Source organism: Poecile atricapillus, chromosome 10 (genome assembly GCF_030490865.1).
Source record: "Poecile atricapillus isolate bPoeAtr1 chromosome 10, bPoeAtr1.hap1, whole genome shotgun sequence".
NCBI classification, from domain to species: domain Eukaryota; kingdom Metazoa; phylum Chordata; class Aves; order Passeriformes; family Paridae; genus Poecile; species Poecile atricapillus.
In genome coordinates this window covers 17447616-17464110 of record NC_081258.1, presented here as the reverse complement: position 1 = coordinate 17464110, position 16495 = coordinate 17447616, and the positions used below count along the sequence as shown (strand labels likewise).

The 16495-nt window shown below is 45.3% G+C and overlaps 1 protein-coding gene across 2 annotated transcripts in view; it reads right to left on the bottom strand.

Moving 5' to 3' along the window:
* Positions 1-4849: 4849 nt before the first annotated feature.
* The window catches only part of CMIP (c-Maf inducing protein), a 131617-nt gene continuing 119971 nt past the window's right edge, over positions 4850-16495 (bottom strand). For both annotated transcript variants that reach the window (XM_058846104.1, XM_058846105.1), the window contains exons 15-21: positions 15763-15879; positions 14241-14381; positions 13294-13341; positions 12415-12561; positions 10859-10964; positions 9693-9763; positions 4850-6809 (exon numbers count right to left, since the gene is read on the bottom strand). In XM_058846104.1, the coding sequence (XP_058702087.1) occupies positions 6756-6809; positions 9693-9763; positions 10859-10964; positions 12415-12561; positions 13294-13341; positions 14241-14381; positions 15763-15879 (684 nt within the window). In that variant the 3' untranslated portion in view covers positions 4850-6755. The remainder of the gene's footprint in view (positions 6810-9692; positions 9764-10858; positions 10965-12414; positions 12562-13293; positions 13342-14240; positions 14382-15762; positions 15880-16495) is intronic.

Below are 16495 nucleotides of genomic sequence, written 5' to 3'. Positions count from 1 at the left end.
AAGAAGGTGACCTGGGCAGAGGCTCGGCACTCTGGGGTCCTGCAGCTCTCACTGTGCAGGAACACAAGCTCTCTGTCACAGGCACTATGGCAGAGCCACCAGCACTCACTTTCCTGTCAGGAGGAGGCAGACAGACCCCCAAAGAGGGAATTCCACATCTCCATGAAGGATGTGATCCTGTGTGAGCATCCAATGGCCACAGCATGTCTCTGGCTGTGCAGTGGAGTTTTCCCCTCGGTGCTCAGGGGAGGTTCCCCCAAGCCCTAAACCAAAAATCTCTCTGACAATGACTACCAGTACATCTTCTGAAGAGCTGTGAAGGAGGAGGACCTGGCATCTTTACCAGGCTTGAGCAAGGAGACTCAGCCCTCTGCCAGCCTCAGTTCCAGGGAGGGATTTCATCCCGTTAGCCACATCCACGATTCCCCCAGAGCCTCCTTTAACTTATCAGTTAATAGTGGACTGTTGCAGAAGTCTGGGTCAGACTGTTCCATCCAAAAATACTCTATCGAGTTCACTGCAATGTTAAAACAAGAATTTCACCTCAGTGAGGGCAGAGCAATGCTGTGTCTGAGCTCAGCTGTCCCTGCTGCCCCTCACACAGCCCTTCCCCTGAGTCACAGGGAGATTGGTTTCAGCTGTAGCTGGGATTTTTATAAAGGTCTGAGTTATTTTTTTTTTGCTACAACGGACAAACCCTGCTCCTACACCAGGCAGAGAAGAATCTGTTTTCCTTACCGTGAAGGGGATCTTGATGGGCCCACCCAGGCACGGGGGCACAGGGATGCTCCCCCAGCCCTGCCACTGCTCATCCCATCTGTCAGGACTGGAGAGAACCACATGGAAGGGAGACAGCTGGTAAAACAGAATCAGAACAACATAGAACTCTCATCAATAGACAGGTTTACAACACCTTTCCTCTTTCATAAACAACAGTCAGCTACAGATGGGATGTTTCTAACATTATGGCCCAAACTGAAATTTGAAGTGTTCCTGATGAATGTGTTTTTGCAACCTTCAGGGATCACAGTCTGCCCCTCTGCAGCAGTAAATAACCAAACCTAGCCCCAAGATCATAAAGCACCTGGTAAATGAGTCACTAACATTAATGAGCCTTGATGTCATCATAATAGGTAAAATATAGAAAGAAAAGTGTCCCTAAGCTAAGGTTTCAGTATTTCAATATAACAAGGTGCATACCAAAGACAGCAGCAACACTTCTTTTAAAGTAAGACAGTCAGTGGGTTTCTGACCTCATATTCAAAGCAAACTTCTCTTTTTAAAAGAATTATTTTGTAATTTAATGCAAAGGCAGGGATTTTATAGCAAAGGCTTATTTAAAAACAGGAGATTCTGGGTGGGAGAGCCTGCTATGATTTAAAAGTATCTCAGTATCTACTGTGAACAACTCAACTTCAAATGTATGCTGCCTAAGAATTAAAGGATTAATGTTGGATATCCTATCCCAGCTGGAAGAAAAATTAACAAGAAACTGGTTACTATATCAGCTGCCAGATTTGTGAAGCAAACTGAATTTAGGTGCTGAGACCAATTTAATGGTCTGAACACAAACTGAGAGTTCTGTTCTCCTTCACAGGGCTCTGTTTGGATCTTTGTAGAGATTGGAAAGAAAAAGATATTTACATCAACAAGGTTCATCTGTGGCCAGCCGATCTGTGAGGTTTGGGTTTGTATTTAAAATCTGATAGGGCCTACAGGAAAATTACAAAGGTATTGCAGCACTTGTTCTAGCTGGCTGGTGAAAAGCATGAAAGTGAGATTACCTGAAAAAAAAAAATCCAAGTATCAGGCTAGCAGGAAAAATACCTGCATGTTTGATATTACTGACAAAAAGGACATTCCAAGATCTGTTATTATAAAAATGGCTAATCTGAAATACTTACTTAAGCTTATCCCCTGTCAATAGAAAAGAAAATGGAAAAAATTGCATTGTAACGTCTACTTAAAAGAAATATTTTGATGTGTGTACTACATTTAGTTGGAAAAAATCATTACAAATTCAAGAGACAGCAATATTACTGAGTGATGTGTTCTAATGGGCACAGCTGGTTGGTGTTACAGGGGCTGGGAGAGGTCAGCACTGCCCTTAGCAGCACACACTGCCCTACTGCTTATAGATGTTTGCAAAGTTTCAACATGAAAAATCGTTGTACATAAGAGAGAGGAGGGTACTGCTGCTCTCAGCCATCAGGGCAGTGGAAATCCCAAAGAAGGGAACAGGCCCAGCTGTTTTCCAGAGCTCCTGTGTGGAGCTGGCACCCCTGCTTTGCTTTTACCTCATTACTATTTGATTCCTTTACTGCATTTAGGGATTGCTAGTCCAGAGCCCACTTTATTGCCAAGAGGACTTTACCTGAACAGAGGCTTGATGTGCTCTGGGAAGCATAAGGAGTATGAAACACTTCTTGTGCTTGGTGCTGGAGGGCTCAGAGATGGAGCCTCTCCAGGCCCTGGGGACCAGGCCAGGTCACAGCCCCAGGACAAGGCTCGCCCGCTCTGGGGACAGGAGATCAGGACCCTGAGCAAGCTGCAGATCAGCCCCAGGGACAGTGTGGGTTCCCCACACCTGCCCTCTGACTCCATCTGCCACAGCTCTCCGTGAGGTCCCTCAGACAGCGTTAGGCAAGGAGTCTCAGGTCCCCAGGGATGGGACTTGTGGATAACCTGGCCTCCACCTGGATCCCATGAACAGGACCTACACCAAGCTCTTACCTGGTAAAAATCCCACCTAACAATGCTTCAGGCCAGCAGCTGTTTCAGCACTCCCATACAAGCAAATCCACGCTGAACTCTCAGGATTTTAGGTATATATTTCACTCTCTGAGCAACGAATAAGCTGAGCCCACACAGCTGGGAAACCGGAGGCAAAAGTACTTTGTGAGATTCATCTCTGTGTTTGGTCTTCTGAAACTCAAAAGGCAGCTGTGAGCAGTGGAAGCAGCAATAGGAAGGCAGGACAACCACAGGGTTTTAATGAGGACAGGAGGAAATTGCTCCTGAAACTCGAGAGTGCTGCAGCTTTGTGCTCTTTGGACTTGCATCAGAGCTACTGCACGAGTTCGGGTTGAAAGCCGAGAGCTGCGGGTTAGCCAAGCCCCTGGCATTGCGAGTCCCCGGGAAGATGGGCTGCAGTCACCTCCCAAATGGAACCAGGCAGCTTTTGAACGGCTCCATTATCAGCAAGCAGCAGCTGGGCACAGGCAGAAAGGCATCATTATCCAGGGGCAACCACCAGGCAGCCACGAGGCCTGGAGCTCTGGCACAAAAAGCTCAGAACACCGGAGTGCAAGCTCAGACACAGCATCTCTATTACAGCACATCTAATCCCCACCTTCCATAACCAACAGCAGAATCCTTGCTCTGACACAATCCTGAGACAGCTTCACCGTGCTGCTCTGGTCTCAGGCCTGTGGAAATTACAAAGGCAGCTGTCCTGGCACAGTGATGACTCCAGCAGGTGAGACAGACCCCGAGACCACTCTGCTTAACTCCACACTGACCACCTCCAACCCCACTCAGGCTTTGCTCAGCCTGCTGCCATGCAGGGGGAGATTCTGCTGTTTCAGGAGTCAGGAGCAGGGAGGAAACATGAAGGAGGAGTTTCTTGGAGGCTGCTGCAGAGGGGCAGGTGTTGAAGGGGGATCTCACACATACCCGTTCCCTGCTCACTCCAAGTCACCCACGTAGCATCTCAGCAAAGCTCTGTGGATGTCCAGGCTTCTCCCACTGCTGATAATCCAGGTGAGGTTGCAGAACCCAAACGCTGTCACCAGTTCCCCCAAAGGCAGAGCCTGGAGAGCTCAGGAGAGGCCATTGTCCACAGCAGGAAGAGAAGCTGTATCCAACACATGCCTTCATCTCACCAAGGCCTAAAGCTCTCCTTCCTTGGGCGATGTCTCAGTTCCTCACGCAACATCACAGGAATATTTCTGGCTCTTCTGGGTCCAGAAAGGTTTTGTGAAGTCCTTGCTGTTGCCAGGGCAGGACTGCCCATACACAGTGATGACTGCTCAAGGGGAAACACCCAAAAAGCCCAACAGACTCTGTCTGGTTTCAGTGAAGGAAAAAAAAAATAAAGGCAGGTTATTCTTTTTATCAAGGGCCATCCTGTGAGCACTTCTTAGCTTGGCTGGAAGCACAGTACAGACCCTCACATGTCTCCAAGTCTCTTTTGTGGAACAGTAAAGAAATACAGAGAGAAGTGAGAGTACAGGAGCCAGGTAACACAGGTGATGAACTTGGCTCTCAGAACACCTGCAGGAATTGGTTTCAAGTGGGGCTCATTTGTTTGAAAGCTGCAGAAGTTCAGTAGCTCTGCAGACAATGGAGGCAGAGTCCTGGAGCTCCAGCTGGGTCTCCTGCTGGCATCCAGCCCGCACCCTGCAGATCCATCAAGGACAGTGGGAGAAGGCAGAGAACATCCCCGCTTTTGGAGGCTGCCCTAAAATACACCTTAATGTACAAAAACCCCTCTTGATGGAGATGTCCCAGTGCTTCCCTCATCTCCTACATCAGGCAACCAGTGCAAGAAACCCCCTCACCAATGCAATTCTTTTGATGGCCACTGCAAGGACTCCTTCAGCCTTCTGAGGATTGGGAACAGTGCAGAAAACTGACTTGGGGAGGGATGAACAGGACCCACAGAGCTCAGCTGTCCTCCTCCTTCCTTCTAGGTGGTGGTTCCTCGAGCCTGGGGAATGGTGGCAAATGCCCTGGCTGCCTGCTGGTCCCCCTGCTCTGGGGTCTGCACCTCCCACAGCATCCCCACATCACCAGCCAGCCAAAGCCTCCTTCAAAGAAAACACAAAGCACGCAGCTAAAAGATACTCACTTACAGTTTATTTTTGCCTGAAATTATTTCACATCTCTTTGTACACAGCTACAGAACAGTAGTAGTAAACCATTGGTAAAAGCAACAGTGCTAAGGAAAATGTTGGCATAATTTTTCTTCTTTTTTTTTTTCTTCTTCTTCTTCCTTCCCATACTGCATCTTCATACAGTCTGGGATTTGAAGGGGGGAAAGAAAACCTGACACACTACATGAGTTAAGACTCAGTTTCTGTTTCATTATTAAAAAAAAAAAAGAAAAAAAGAAAAAGAAAAAGATAAAAACAACATCATTTGGGATGGGGTTGCCTACATAGCAACAAACATTAAAAAAAGAAAACAACAAAAAAACCTGAACAAAAAAGCTTGGCTTTCCATTGAATAAGATTAAATATATATATATATTTATATAAAAAATTACATTGGCTGTATGTGAAACCTTGAGGTGCTGAAGAATAAAATAAAAGTGTTAAACAGAGGAAAAACTTTTTTTTGTTTTTGTTTTTGTTTTTTTAAATAAGCAGCTCTGTACAATGAAGGCTCATTATGAAAAAAAAAAAGAGTCAACAGCATAGTTATAAAAGAAACCACAATTTTTAAAAAATCATCTTCTAAGCAACTGTGGAATTTGAAAAATGTAGCAGTCACATTTACAGACAGGTCAGAGCTATCGGATCAGCAACACCGCGATTTCCTCAGTCTCCCCAGAGGAACATGCAGAACAATGCGTGCACAGAACAGGGCAGGGAGGTGGGGCACAGGACAGGGGAGGCAATGAGGGGAGGGGGGAAAAAAAAAAAAAAACCAGAAAAAGCTGATGCACAAAGTGGAGGAAGAGCTTTTTTTTCTCTTTTTGAAATATTGGACGTAAACAGAAAACAAAATCTACAGTTTGCAAACACCGCATTGGCAAAATAAACGTCTTGTCCCCATCTCCCGTGTTTAAACCTGACATGGCTTAGAAGACTAAAGAAAGTTTTCAGACTTTGGAAGGAATTGTGACTTTTATTAATCCCTGCACCCCCTCCCCCAACAACCACATCCCCCTTGATAAAGATTTTCCTTCCTATTTGATAACATTTGAGGCATTTTGAAATCAAACAGACAACGCAATGAATGTTGACAAAGAGGGAGTATAATACAGTTTGCATTACTGAAAGGCAATTCTTCAAGGAGGACATTTCCTTAAAAAAAATAATAATAACAACAAGACAGCAAACTAGTTTATACAGTACTATACGCAAAAAAAGGGTAAAAGAATTAACAATTCATAAATAAAAGACAGGTCCCAGACCTGTTATTTGTGAACCATTTTCTTAAATAGGTGCATTATGTAAATCTTATGTACAACGAAATTACTTTGCATAACAACTGCAAGGACATGGGGGAGGTGAAAATCATATTGGTTTTGGTTTTCTTCTCTTGAGATTTTTTGAAGTTTGATTTTCTGGAGCAAAACTGGTGAAACAGGAGTTCTGGCTGGCCGGGTGCCAGCCAAGGAAACCCAGGTAAGTAAGGATAAAGGAATATATTTTTTTCTCCACACGGCATAAAACACAAAGGCAAATAAAATCCACAAAGGTGTTTTTTTCCTCTTTATAATCCTCTTGCTGCTACAAAGTCCTTTTGTTTGTGTGTTTGTTTCCTTCCTTTTCAATTTAAATTATGTTGATTCTGAAATCACAAAGCTGAAAGAATCCGATGGGGTGCAGGCTTGCCCCGTCCTCCCAACACACACAACTCCACTCTGCTACCCCACAACCACGACTCCTGCCACCAAGTCCCCAGACTCACTGCTCTACAGGAATTGGCCAAAAGTTATTTTCTGGTTTGTTTCAATCTGTCTGTTTTAAAAATCTTTTCCTTCTCACGAGAAGCAAAAGAGAAGAGTCAGAGGCAGGGCGAGTTCACCAGGCTTCGGTGTAGCGGACATCCACCTCCTTCAGGTTGGGGAGTTTAGCCTGTGAGGGGAGGAAAGGTCAGAATTAACAATGTGTTAAGGGCTCAGGTAAAAAGTTCCTGTCAAATGTCTTGTGTGGGATCATTCCCTGTACTTATCCAACAGAGCAGTGGTATCCAAATCTGGAGGAGGAATAGAGAAGGGTGGGGTGAAAGAACTTCTGGGGAAGGAGAGCACCTTGCCCTGCTGCTGGGGGTGTTGATGATTGGCTGCCCAGGATACATAAATGCCAAAAGAACCTTTGTGTCCTGCGACTTCTTGTGTGACAGCAAGCCTGGGACCTGTGCAGTTCTGAAGATTGAACTTGTATTTTGATTGTGGGTTCCCAAAACAGGATGAAAGCACCTCCCCTTGGCAAGGACAGCACAGAGCCCGCTGGCGGTGAGGATGATGGGCAGCCAGGAGAGGTAAAGGGCAGACACAGCTTTCTGGCCTGGCAGCTCCTGTGTGGAAACAATCCCTGGACTTACTCAATTCAGAGGCTGTATCCAGATCTGGAGGAGGGCTACAGAAAGGGACAAAGTGCCTCGTAGCAGACGGAGGATTGATCTGTCAACCACCAAGTGCAGGAAGAGGCGTGACACCCTGGGCCCAGTGCTGAGCTCAGCAGTGAGCTGGAGCAGGCGGGTGTGGCAAAGGAACGGATGCTGAGCCCTTACAGACACACGGGTCAAGCCCCACCTGCTCTAAAAGCCATGCACCAGCCATCAGGTCCAGATCGGACCCTGATCTTCATTTTTTATGCAAACACTTAGCAAAACTTGTCTGTCCAACTTTCACGGTGAAGGCAGTGCACTCAAACTGCAGCAGAGAGACACATTCCTCCTTCAGCCCCCACACTGCTCATTTCACCCTCCATGTACTAAAACAATGCATGGAGCATTAGTAACTTTTGGTGTCTTTGTGGTCTCCCTTCCACAACTCCGCTGCTTTTGGCCGTATCGCTCCTGAATCACCCCACATGAGGCAGATGGGGATTGGCTGCTTGTGCAGTTCCTACTCGTCCATCCCCTTTCCACGCTCTCTGACCATAATTGCAGAGCTAATTCTCTCAAAACAAATAAACACGGTTAATTAGGCCAGGGCATAATTGAGGACTTGGAAGTTTCTAGGAGTCATTATTACCTCACTCCTTGATTTATGTGCACGCATATTTTGATAAGAGCTATTCATAATCCTACAGACACTGCCAGCAAATAATTTTTCAGTTAGGCAATAATGACTTCAGTAGTGGGTGTTTATTTATTGTCTGGTTCAGCCTGCCTGGTACATATGTGGGTGTCTGTGTGTGTGCAAGCGTGTTTAGTGGGGTGGGGGATGGAGCTGAGAGGAAATGTCATCACTGGCTCGTGCCCCAAATGCTCTTGCAGACCAATGGGAGAAGAAAGAAAGATTTGTATCAAAAAATATGTTCTTTGAAGTCTGAGCTTTTCTTAACAAACCTACAACCATGTGCCCCAGGGAGAGAAACTACTACCTTTGAACACACACAGAGCCCTAAAAAAATGGCCACCAAGATAAATCTCAATGGAAGAGGGGAAAGGGAGAAAAAGCGATGCCTGCCTGTTTTCTCAGCTTTTTGAATTCTCTGCAATCATCAGGACTTTGCTCACAGGCAGTTTTGCTGTTTGCCCTGGCAAGTCACTTTCTTGTGTGGCTGCTAAGGACTATTAATGTCATGCCAGAGCAGAGGGAACCAGTTAGGAAAATGTGAGTTTCAGTACGAAGTGAGTGGCAAAGGGGCTCAGAAGCAGGGGTGGGACGAGGGAGTCTTTCAATAGATGCGATTTCAGAGCCCTGGGCCAAATACAGCATTGACCTTGATTGTCTGTAAATGCCTGGGGCCTGATACAAGCTCCATTGTGTGAACCCATCTGCAAGCCAGCTGTTAATTCCAAGGACTTCTTTGCATATACAATTGTGACACAAGTTTTTAAAACTTGATCTTGAAAACTTCATGCAAGCAGCATTGCAGCTGAGTCCCTGGGGGAGTCCTGGCTCCACAGCCAGGACCAAAGATAGATCTTTACAGTGAATTTTGAAAGCAGAGCAGTTACAGGACTTGCTTCAAGTTCCAAACTCAACCCAAGGTTGTGACCTTTTAAGTAAACGTGGCCCAATCTGTTTCAACATCCAAGACAAGCAAATGTCAAGTTTCATCTTGGGTCTTTGGGTCTCTAAGGTAAGAATTTGGGAAATGCGACTCACACACCACCAGAGTGAAGGCAAAGTCCACGCAAAGTCATGAAAGTCAACACATCTCAGGCAAGCTTTGAAACCACCTGGGGCTACATCCTGGTTCTTTACATCATTTTGCATAAGTGGTTATAAACTCACAGTAAAACCAGACATTACATGTTAAATTTCAGAACTGGACATCTGTGCAGATGTTTCTGCTCAGAGCCCAATTCCAGTCCTACAGATGTCAAGATAAATTTTCATCTTCCTCGATGCTTTCAGTTCTGCCTTTGCATTCCAAATCAAAGCTTCATTATACTGTTCACCCAAGTTATGTTTGGTCCTGTTAACAGTACAGAATATGGTGTACTTGTCTCTGTATCCTCATCAGAAACAATCAATATGCTTCTATTTATGAAACTTTTACTGATAAAGCCTTTACTGTTGATAGCACAGACAAAAAGACTGAACTGCTGATTCTATCTCATACTTCTCCATTCAGCATATTAAATGTTTCCTGGGTTCATCAAAGCCAGCAACCCTCACAATGCTGCTTTCAGTTATTATATCCACAAAAGAATCCACTTCAGCCTCTCCAGATAACTTTCATGCTACCCACTCCACAGGGTCAGTGCTCTCCCTGCTCTCGGCATCACCACCATGCTCTCGCTACATCTCATCTTTAGAGGATGCAATTCACAAATACCTTGAGATCTTCGTAGGTATCTGCTGAAAGTTTGGTGCTGTTCATATTTAAACTACACAGACTCTTCATGGCTAAAAGAGAAAACACACAGATATTTATGATCATGCTGCATTTTCTTAAAATATCATGCTTACAGCAGGCCAAAGCATAAACAAGACATGACTATGCAGCCCTCCCAGGAAAAAGCTGAATAGCATAAAATATAGAAATACAAATGGATAAACAGCTGTTTGGGCCCTCATCCAGGAAAAAGTCCCTATTTAGGAAGGGCCATTAAGCACATGCTTAAGACTGCTGACTTCAAAGGAGTTCACTCAACTTCTCATAATCAGTTTCCTGCACATTATTCTGAATAGTGCCCGTTCTCAGTGCTCTGTGTGGTGCTTGCAGGGGCCATGCTGATCTGGCAGTCCTCCCTCTCCTCCCCCCATTCCCATTTTAGGCTCCAGTACTTAGCAGAATAGTTTCCTAAGATGAGCCATAACTACTGGCCTGTCTGGCACGTCTGCATAGGATCAGGCCTATTAAAGTAGCCCTCCAAACCCAGCAGTGAGGTTTGTAATGCACTGCTGGGTGCAGGAGGGAGTTTCATTCCAGCACGTCGAGCAGCTCTCAGTGCTCAGGGAACCCTGGATGCCTCGCTCTGCTTTGCCTTGCTTAAACTAAGAACAGGGAGAGTTTCACCTCCCCAAAAACAAAGGAACAAAAAATGCCAGAAGGGGTATGGAACCTGCTGCACACAGTTGCTGAACTGACTGAGAAGCTGCCAGATGGCTTTGCAATCCTCCCCTCCTGCACCACAAAGGCAGGTCCCACACAGAGGGGATACCATAGGAAGAAATCTGGGAAGCCCCTGGGCAACAGGTCAGCATGTGAGATGGGGACAGGTGCCATCAGTGAAGCCAGAGGCAAGATCTAGAGTACGGCTCAGGAGGACAAAGCCCACACGAGGCCACCCAGTGCCATCAGGCTCAGGTCACCATCCCACGGCAGGAGAGCTGCAGCACCGGGCAGGGAGGAGGGAAGATTAAACCCAAACACGCAGCCTGTCCTAAACCCCCACAGAAGCAGCGCTGTAGCCCTGAGAGATCCATCCCCAGCCCGAGCCCACAGCAGTTCCTCAGAAGCCACACGAGTGTCCCCCACAGCCCCGCTCTGTCACTCACAGCTCAGTGCCAGCAGCCCGGCGTCCGTGACCGGGGTCTCGCACAGGTTGAGCACTTGCAGCATGGTGAGGTGCTCGGACAGGAGCCGCAGCCCCGCGTCGCCGAACTGTGGGGCACAAGCAGAGCTGGGTCAGAACCTCAGTGCAAACACGGCCGTGGAAACGGGCTCTGACCGAGCCCTCAAAGCCACGCTCCCACCGCCAGTGACAGCAGGGAAAGCAAATAGTTTTATCCCTGCTTTGCAGGGCAGGGAACAGAGAAATTAAGAGACTTGTGTGCACTTAACCACAGGCCATCACTTAATTAGACTGGTGCCTTTGAAGCCTGGACTTTGTACAAGCGGGCTCCCACCCAGACTATACACGCTGGTTATGGCAGCCTCAGCCAGCTCCCAACCACATCACACAAAACAAGCACAGTGCAAGTGGTATTAATTAGCTATTTTGGTCTCAAGAACAATGCACTATTGATTGGTAATTGTTCTATTGACCCACTTGGTTTCTGCTGTTTCTAAATTCTAGATTAATGGAAACCAGGATATCGCAAAATGAAATGGAATCTAAACCCTTTTTTTCCCTTTTTAATAAAAAGAAACCCTACACAAAAAGCAGGCTCTTTGTTCAGTGAAATCAAACTCATTTTGAACAAAAAGCATCAAAGTTTTTCAAATGCAAAAGTTACATTGTTAAGACAAATCTGAAGGAGATACAAACAGCCTTAAAACAAGAGAGCAATCAGTTTCTGCTTCATATTCCTCATACAAAAAAGGGAGTATTTCTGGGATACAAAGTAGTTAGGAAAACAAAATGAAATATTTACATGACATTTTGGTTAAAAAAATGTTGCTTTTTGTGGTTGCACTGATAATGATCATATTTTCAGAGAACACTACAAATAGGTACTAACAGAAAATGAGGAAGGATCTCAGAGAGCAAAACCAGCAGAGAAATATAGAAGAAAAATTTAATTTTCGAAAACTGAAGTTCCTTCAATCAACAGTGGAATAATTAGTTCAGTTAACTTGGGTCTTTTTTTTGCTTACAAAATGATCGCATTCTCATTTTAATTTCCTTCTACTTATTCATTATCTGAGTTTCTTTTTGTTGCTGTTGGGTTGATTAGCTTTCAAGCAATTCACTGCTTAAACTGCACAGACTCTGTGTTTTGCTTGACCATTTGAGACGCACAGCATCATTTTTTCATCCTAACTGGGTAAAAGCAGAAGCATTTCCCAGATGAACAGCAGCACAGGCTCTACTCAGTACAAAGTAGCAGCCATGCCCAACTGGAGCATTAAACCCAAGATAGCAGCAATGCTTTTGTAATTAAAAATAAAACAAAAATAAAAGTGTGAGGAAAAAAAGGGGTGAAGATAAAAAAAATCAGCTGCCAAGGTGAGCTAAACTACAGGAAGGCCCTGTAAAAATAGCAGGAGGACAGACAAAGTTATCTAAGCCAAGCCTCTTCACACACTCTTCCTGTGCTGACGTAGTGTGGAATTTCGGAATTAGTCAGCACCGGTTCCTGCTCTGAGTCTCAGGCTGCAGAGCACTTACCTGAGTTGACCACAGGTTCAGCTGCTTGAGCGAAGGCAGTTTGATGAGGTGCTCAGCACAAGCACTTGTCACATTGGTAAAGGCCAGGCTGAGGTTTTCCAGATTCCCAAAAGATCCCGAGCTTAGCAGGCGTGCCAGGTCTGCATCCTGAAAGCAGACAGGAGATTGGGAAGAGACTGTGGATGCCCAGCCTGGAAGCGTGTGGTGTCACCGATACTGGTAACCAGAGCGAGTTGCACAACTGCTCCACTTGTTTACAGTAACAGAGAACCACACAGAGCAGTTTCTGTTTGTTTGGCAAGCAGCTGGGCTCTTGTGGCAGCATTGCTTCACACACCCTGGGAAAAATTTGCCCAAACATTAGGACAAAAATGTCCTTTGCGTGTGGATCCTTATGAGACACAAAGGCTTCAGTGTCAGAGCAAATGCTGAGGATGGGTCTTTAAACATCGTGAAGATTTAACCATAAGGTCCAGGTCCCAGCTCAGCACCGTTACCTGGCCTCAGTGAAGTTAGTCTGGGTTTGAACCAGGCTTCAATGCAATAGTGCTGGGTCTCTTTGAGACTTCCATGACTAAAATCCAGAACTGGACATTGTGAAGTTTGCCTTTGTAACCCAAAACTCTGTCCCCAGAGCTGCCATTCCAAACCTGAGCAGCACTGTAAATGTGACAGCCTGCTGCTGGTGTTGGAAACTGCTGCACAGACCCAAGAGCAGAAATGTGCCCTTAGTTGTGTAAACTCCACTTGTGTTGACAGAGCAAGTGGAATGGCTCCCCACTCAACTGCCCAAAACCACTGTGCCACATGGCAAACATAAATCAAGGGTTTAAATATGGAAAGACAAAGCTTGTTTTTCTATTGACAAGATTAACTTACTGTGGACTTGGATGGCAGTGTTAACCTTGTGGGGCCACCTTTTCTTTGCTGTAAAAGAGAAGATATTTTGGTCAAACAAGCTGCCATTCTACATTTCAGACTCACTGAAGTACAGCAAGCAAACCCTGCTCCCATTTCAAAGCTTCCTGCCAGCCCTTCCACATCATCCCTGTTTTCCCTGCACTGAGTGTGCCTGTGGCTCCCCAGGGGACACTGACTAACCACAGCTAAGTGGGTCTTCATGCCATTTGTCTGCTTCAGCCTGCCAGCATTTGGCTACTTTCACTTTAAAGGAAACGGCTTTTAAATGCTGGGCAAAGTGAGCAAAGGGGTTAGGATGGCACAGCTGATAAAATCATTTGCCTGACTTCAAAAAAAGCATCTACTTTTCAGGCTGGGAGCAGGGGTTAAAGACAAATATAAATCTGGAAGAGGAAGTTGGTGGGTATGTTTGCATAGGTGAAAAAGTGCTGATGTGAGCAGGTCCATTTTAAATCTGTAGGTCCTCTCTTTACATTCTGGAAAATTCTTTTTCTATAGGCTCTAGCTCTGAGAACTAGATCTAAAGACCATCTCAGTGAAATGCTGTAAATGCCAGAGCATTCAGAAATGCTGGCCAGCACCAGAACCATTTGCTACTCATATGTCAAAAGGTGGCAGAATTTGACAAGCTGACTTGTAAGATCTTGAGACAGCAGGGTTTCACCTTTATTCCTTCACACGGATCCTAAGCAGGTTATTGAGTATCATTCATAAACATAGTATGGGATTAGTCACATCAGTAAATATCACACAGTATATATATATTCACAGTAAAATCCTTTGAGGTCTGCTCCCATCCTGTTGTTAACAGGGAATTTCACACCCTGCTTGTCTTTCTTTTGTACCTCCATTTGTGGAGAGCACAGAGCCCAACGTGCTATGGCAATATGTGCAGGGTGACATACCAGCTCCTTTAACTCCCTCTGCCTCTCACACAGCTGTTCATACATTCTCTTTCCCACGTCTGTGCTTTCCAGGGTGGAGATGATCTGGAGCTGGGTGTCATTATTGTCAATGATGTTGTATTCCAGCATCAAACACAAAATCTAGCAGCAGAAAGAAAGGAGAGTGGTCAGTGCAGGGTTTTCATTCCATTTCTTTCAAATATCCTAATTGCACTGGGCATGGTGGTTTAAATTCCTGGGTAAGTTTTTTGAGCATGCATTATGGAGGTTAGAATAGAGGATATCATAGCAATATTTATGGCCCTTCCAACACACAAAAATAATTTTTTATTTGTAAGGAATGAAGTGCAATCTCCAAAAGCCAGCGTGTCTATCCTGCCTCCCATTAATGCTCACTCCTTCTGACTGAGAGGTGCAATTATTTGCATCAGACCTGGGAGATGGCTCCATAGCACAGTGCTCCCCAGGACAGCTCCAATTGATCCAGTATTTCCCAGGTCCACAGGCTGGGCACTGCACACCAGCAGAGCCAAGCAGCTCCTTGAGGACTGGATTTCCCACCCCTAAGCGCTGGGGTTTCTGTGCAAGCAGAACACGTGTGAGGGGTACCAAGTCCATGAGACTGGGTAAAGGGCAGAGAGGCTCCAAGAGAGGATGCTGAGAGCTCACTGCTGTGGCCAGGACATCCCCCACCTCACTGGGAACACACCCAACTCACCCTGGGGAAGGGACTGCCAGGAGCAAGTCAGATCCCAAGGGATGATTCCAGTAGGTCAAACAGATTTGGGACACAAGCTGCCTTTCCTTTTCAGCTATGTATCATGCCATTGCAATTAAAATGCAAAGCTTTTATTCCCTTCACAATTTCAATTATTTTTAATGAAGAAAAAAAAAAATCCATCAACATTATATTCAAATGCATGCAGCATGCTCCTTTATTTACTGGATTAAATTAGCATGCACAGATCTCAGTCATTGAAAAACTGTAATTCTTTCCATCTATTTATCCACTCTCTTTCTGCTGATAATGACATTTATCAAGAAATTTATCTTAAGAAACCCAGAAAAATACATATAAACTATTAGCACAACAAAAATAACAAATCATAAACATAAAATTGTGTATTAATGCAAGCAAATAAGGTTTTATAAAGGCACTTCCTGTACACTGCTCATTTTACAGGTGGCAAGACAAGAATCAGGCATTTCATCATGGAAAAGCCTTGTGGTTGTGAATTGTGATCTCTCACCACAGCCTACACCACCATGGCCATTTACTTCCCATCCTAACCTCTCCAGCTGCATTACAGCAAACAATCTCTACCTCCAAAAATTCATGCACCCACCTTTCATTTAATTCACACTCATATCTACAGAACAACAATACTCTGTTCCCCTTAATTCAGAGAAACACAACCACCCATAACACAAACCAGACCCCTGCTAGAGCCAGTTCTGGGAAAGGCAGTGTGAACCTGAACACTGCTCATAAACTTCTATGATCTATGATTTTAGGGCTTACCTCTACCATCGTCTGGTTACCCCTCAAAGCCAGCAGCATGCAAGGTCCCAATTTATTTTCAGCCAGTGAAAGCAGGAACTTCTTTGTTTTATAACAGGATCCCATTAAAATATGAACCTATTCAAGAATCAGAGGTAAAATTAGGGGTGCAGACCTAAGAAACACATATACCTCTGGAAGGGATATTGTTAAGCAGTCAAAAAGTGTTAAGTCTTTGCAATAAACTTAAAGGAATGAAGGCTCTCTTTACAGTTAGGGTTGCAGTGTCTCAACAGCTTTTCTGCTGAATGGAAGTGACTTTTTGAAGAAGGTGATGCCCAGTGAGATCTGAGGAAGTGGGAAGTTTTTGTCCATAAAGGCACCCAGCTGACAGCTTGATAGAAGTTCCCCAGGAAACATCAGAGCAGCTGTGCAATTGCCCCCATTCCCAGTAACCTGATGAACCCAGCCCCAGGGGAACTACCGGGGATTTTGCTTTTGCACCTGTTTGCGCTTTGGTTTCTCTGGAAATGCCAGCTGGGGAGCAGGGGCTGTGTGGGCTGGCTGCCTAGGTAAAAGGCAGTGCTGCTGGCAATCTGCTGGCCTTGGTTAAGGGGTGGTGACAGACAAAATCACCTGTTCAGGATGTTCAGGATGAACAGGACCTGACTGGGGAAGGAAGGACTGCTTTAAGAAAATCTGGCAGTCCTGAGCACTAAGTCAGAGATGACTTCATGGATTTTCATGCTCTTGG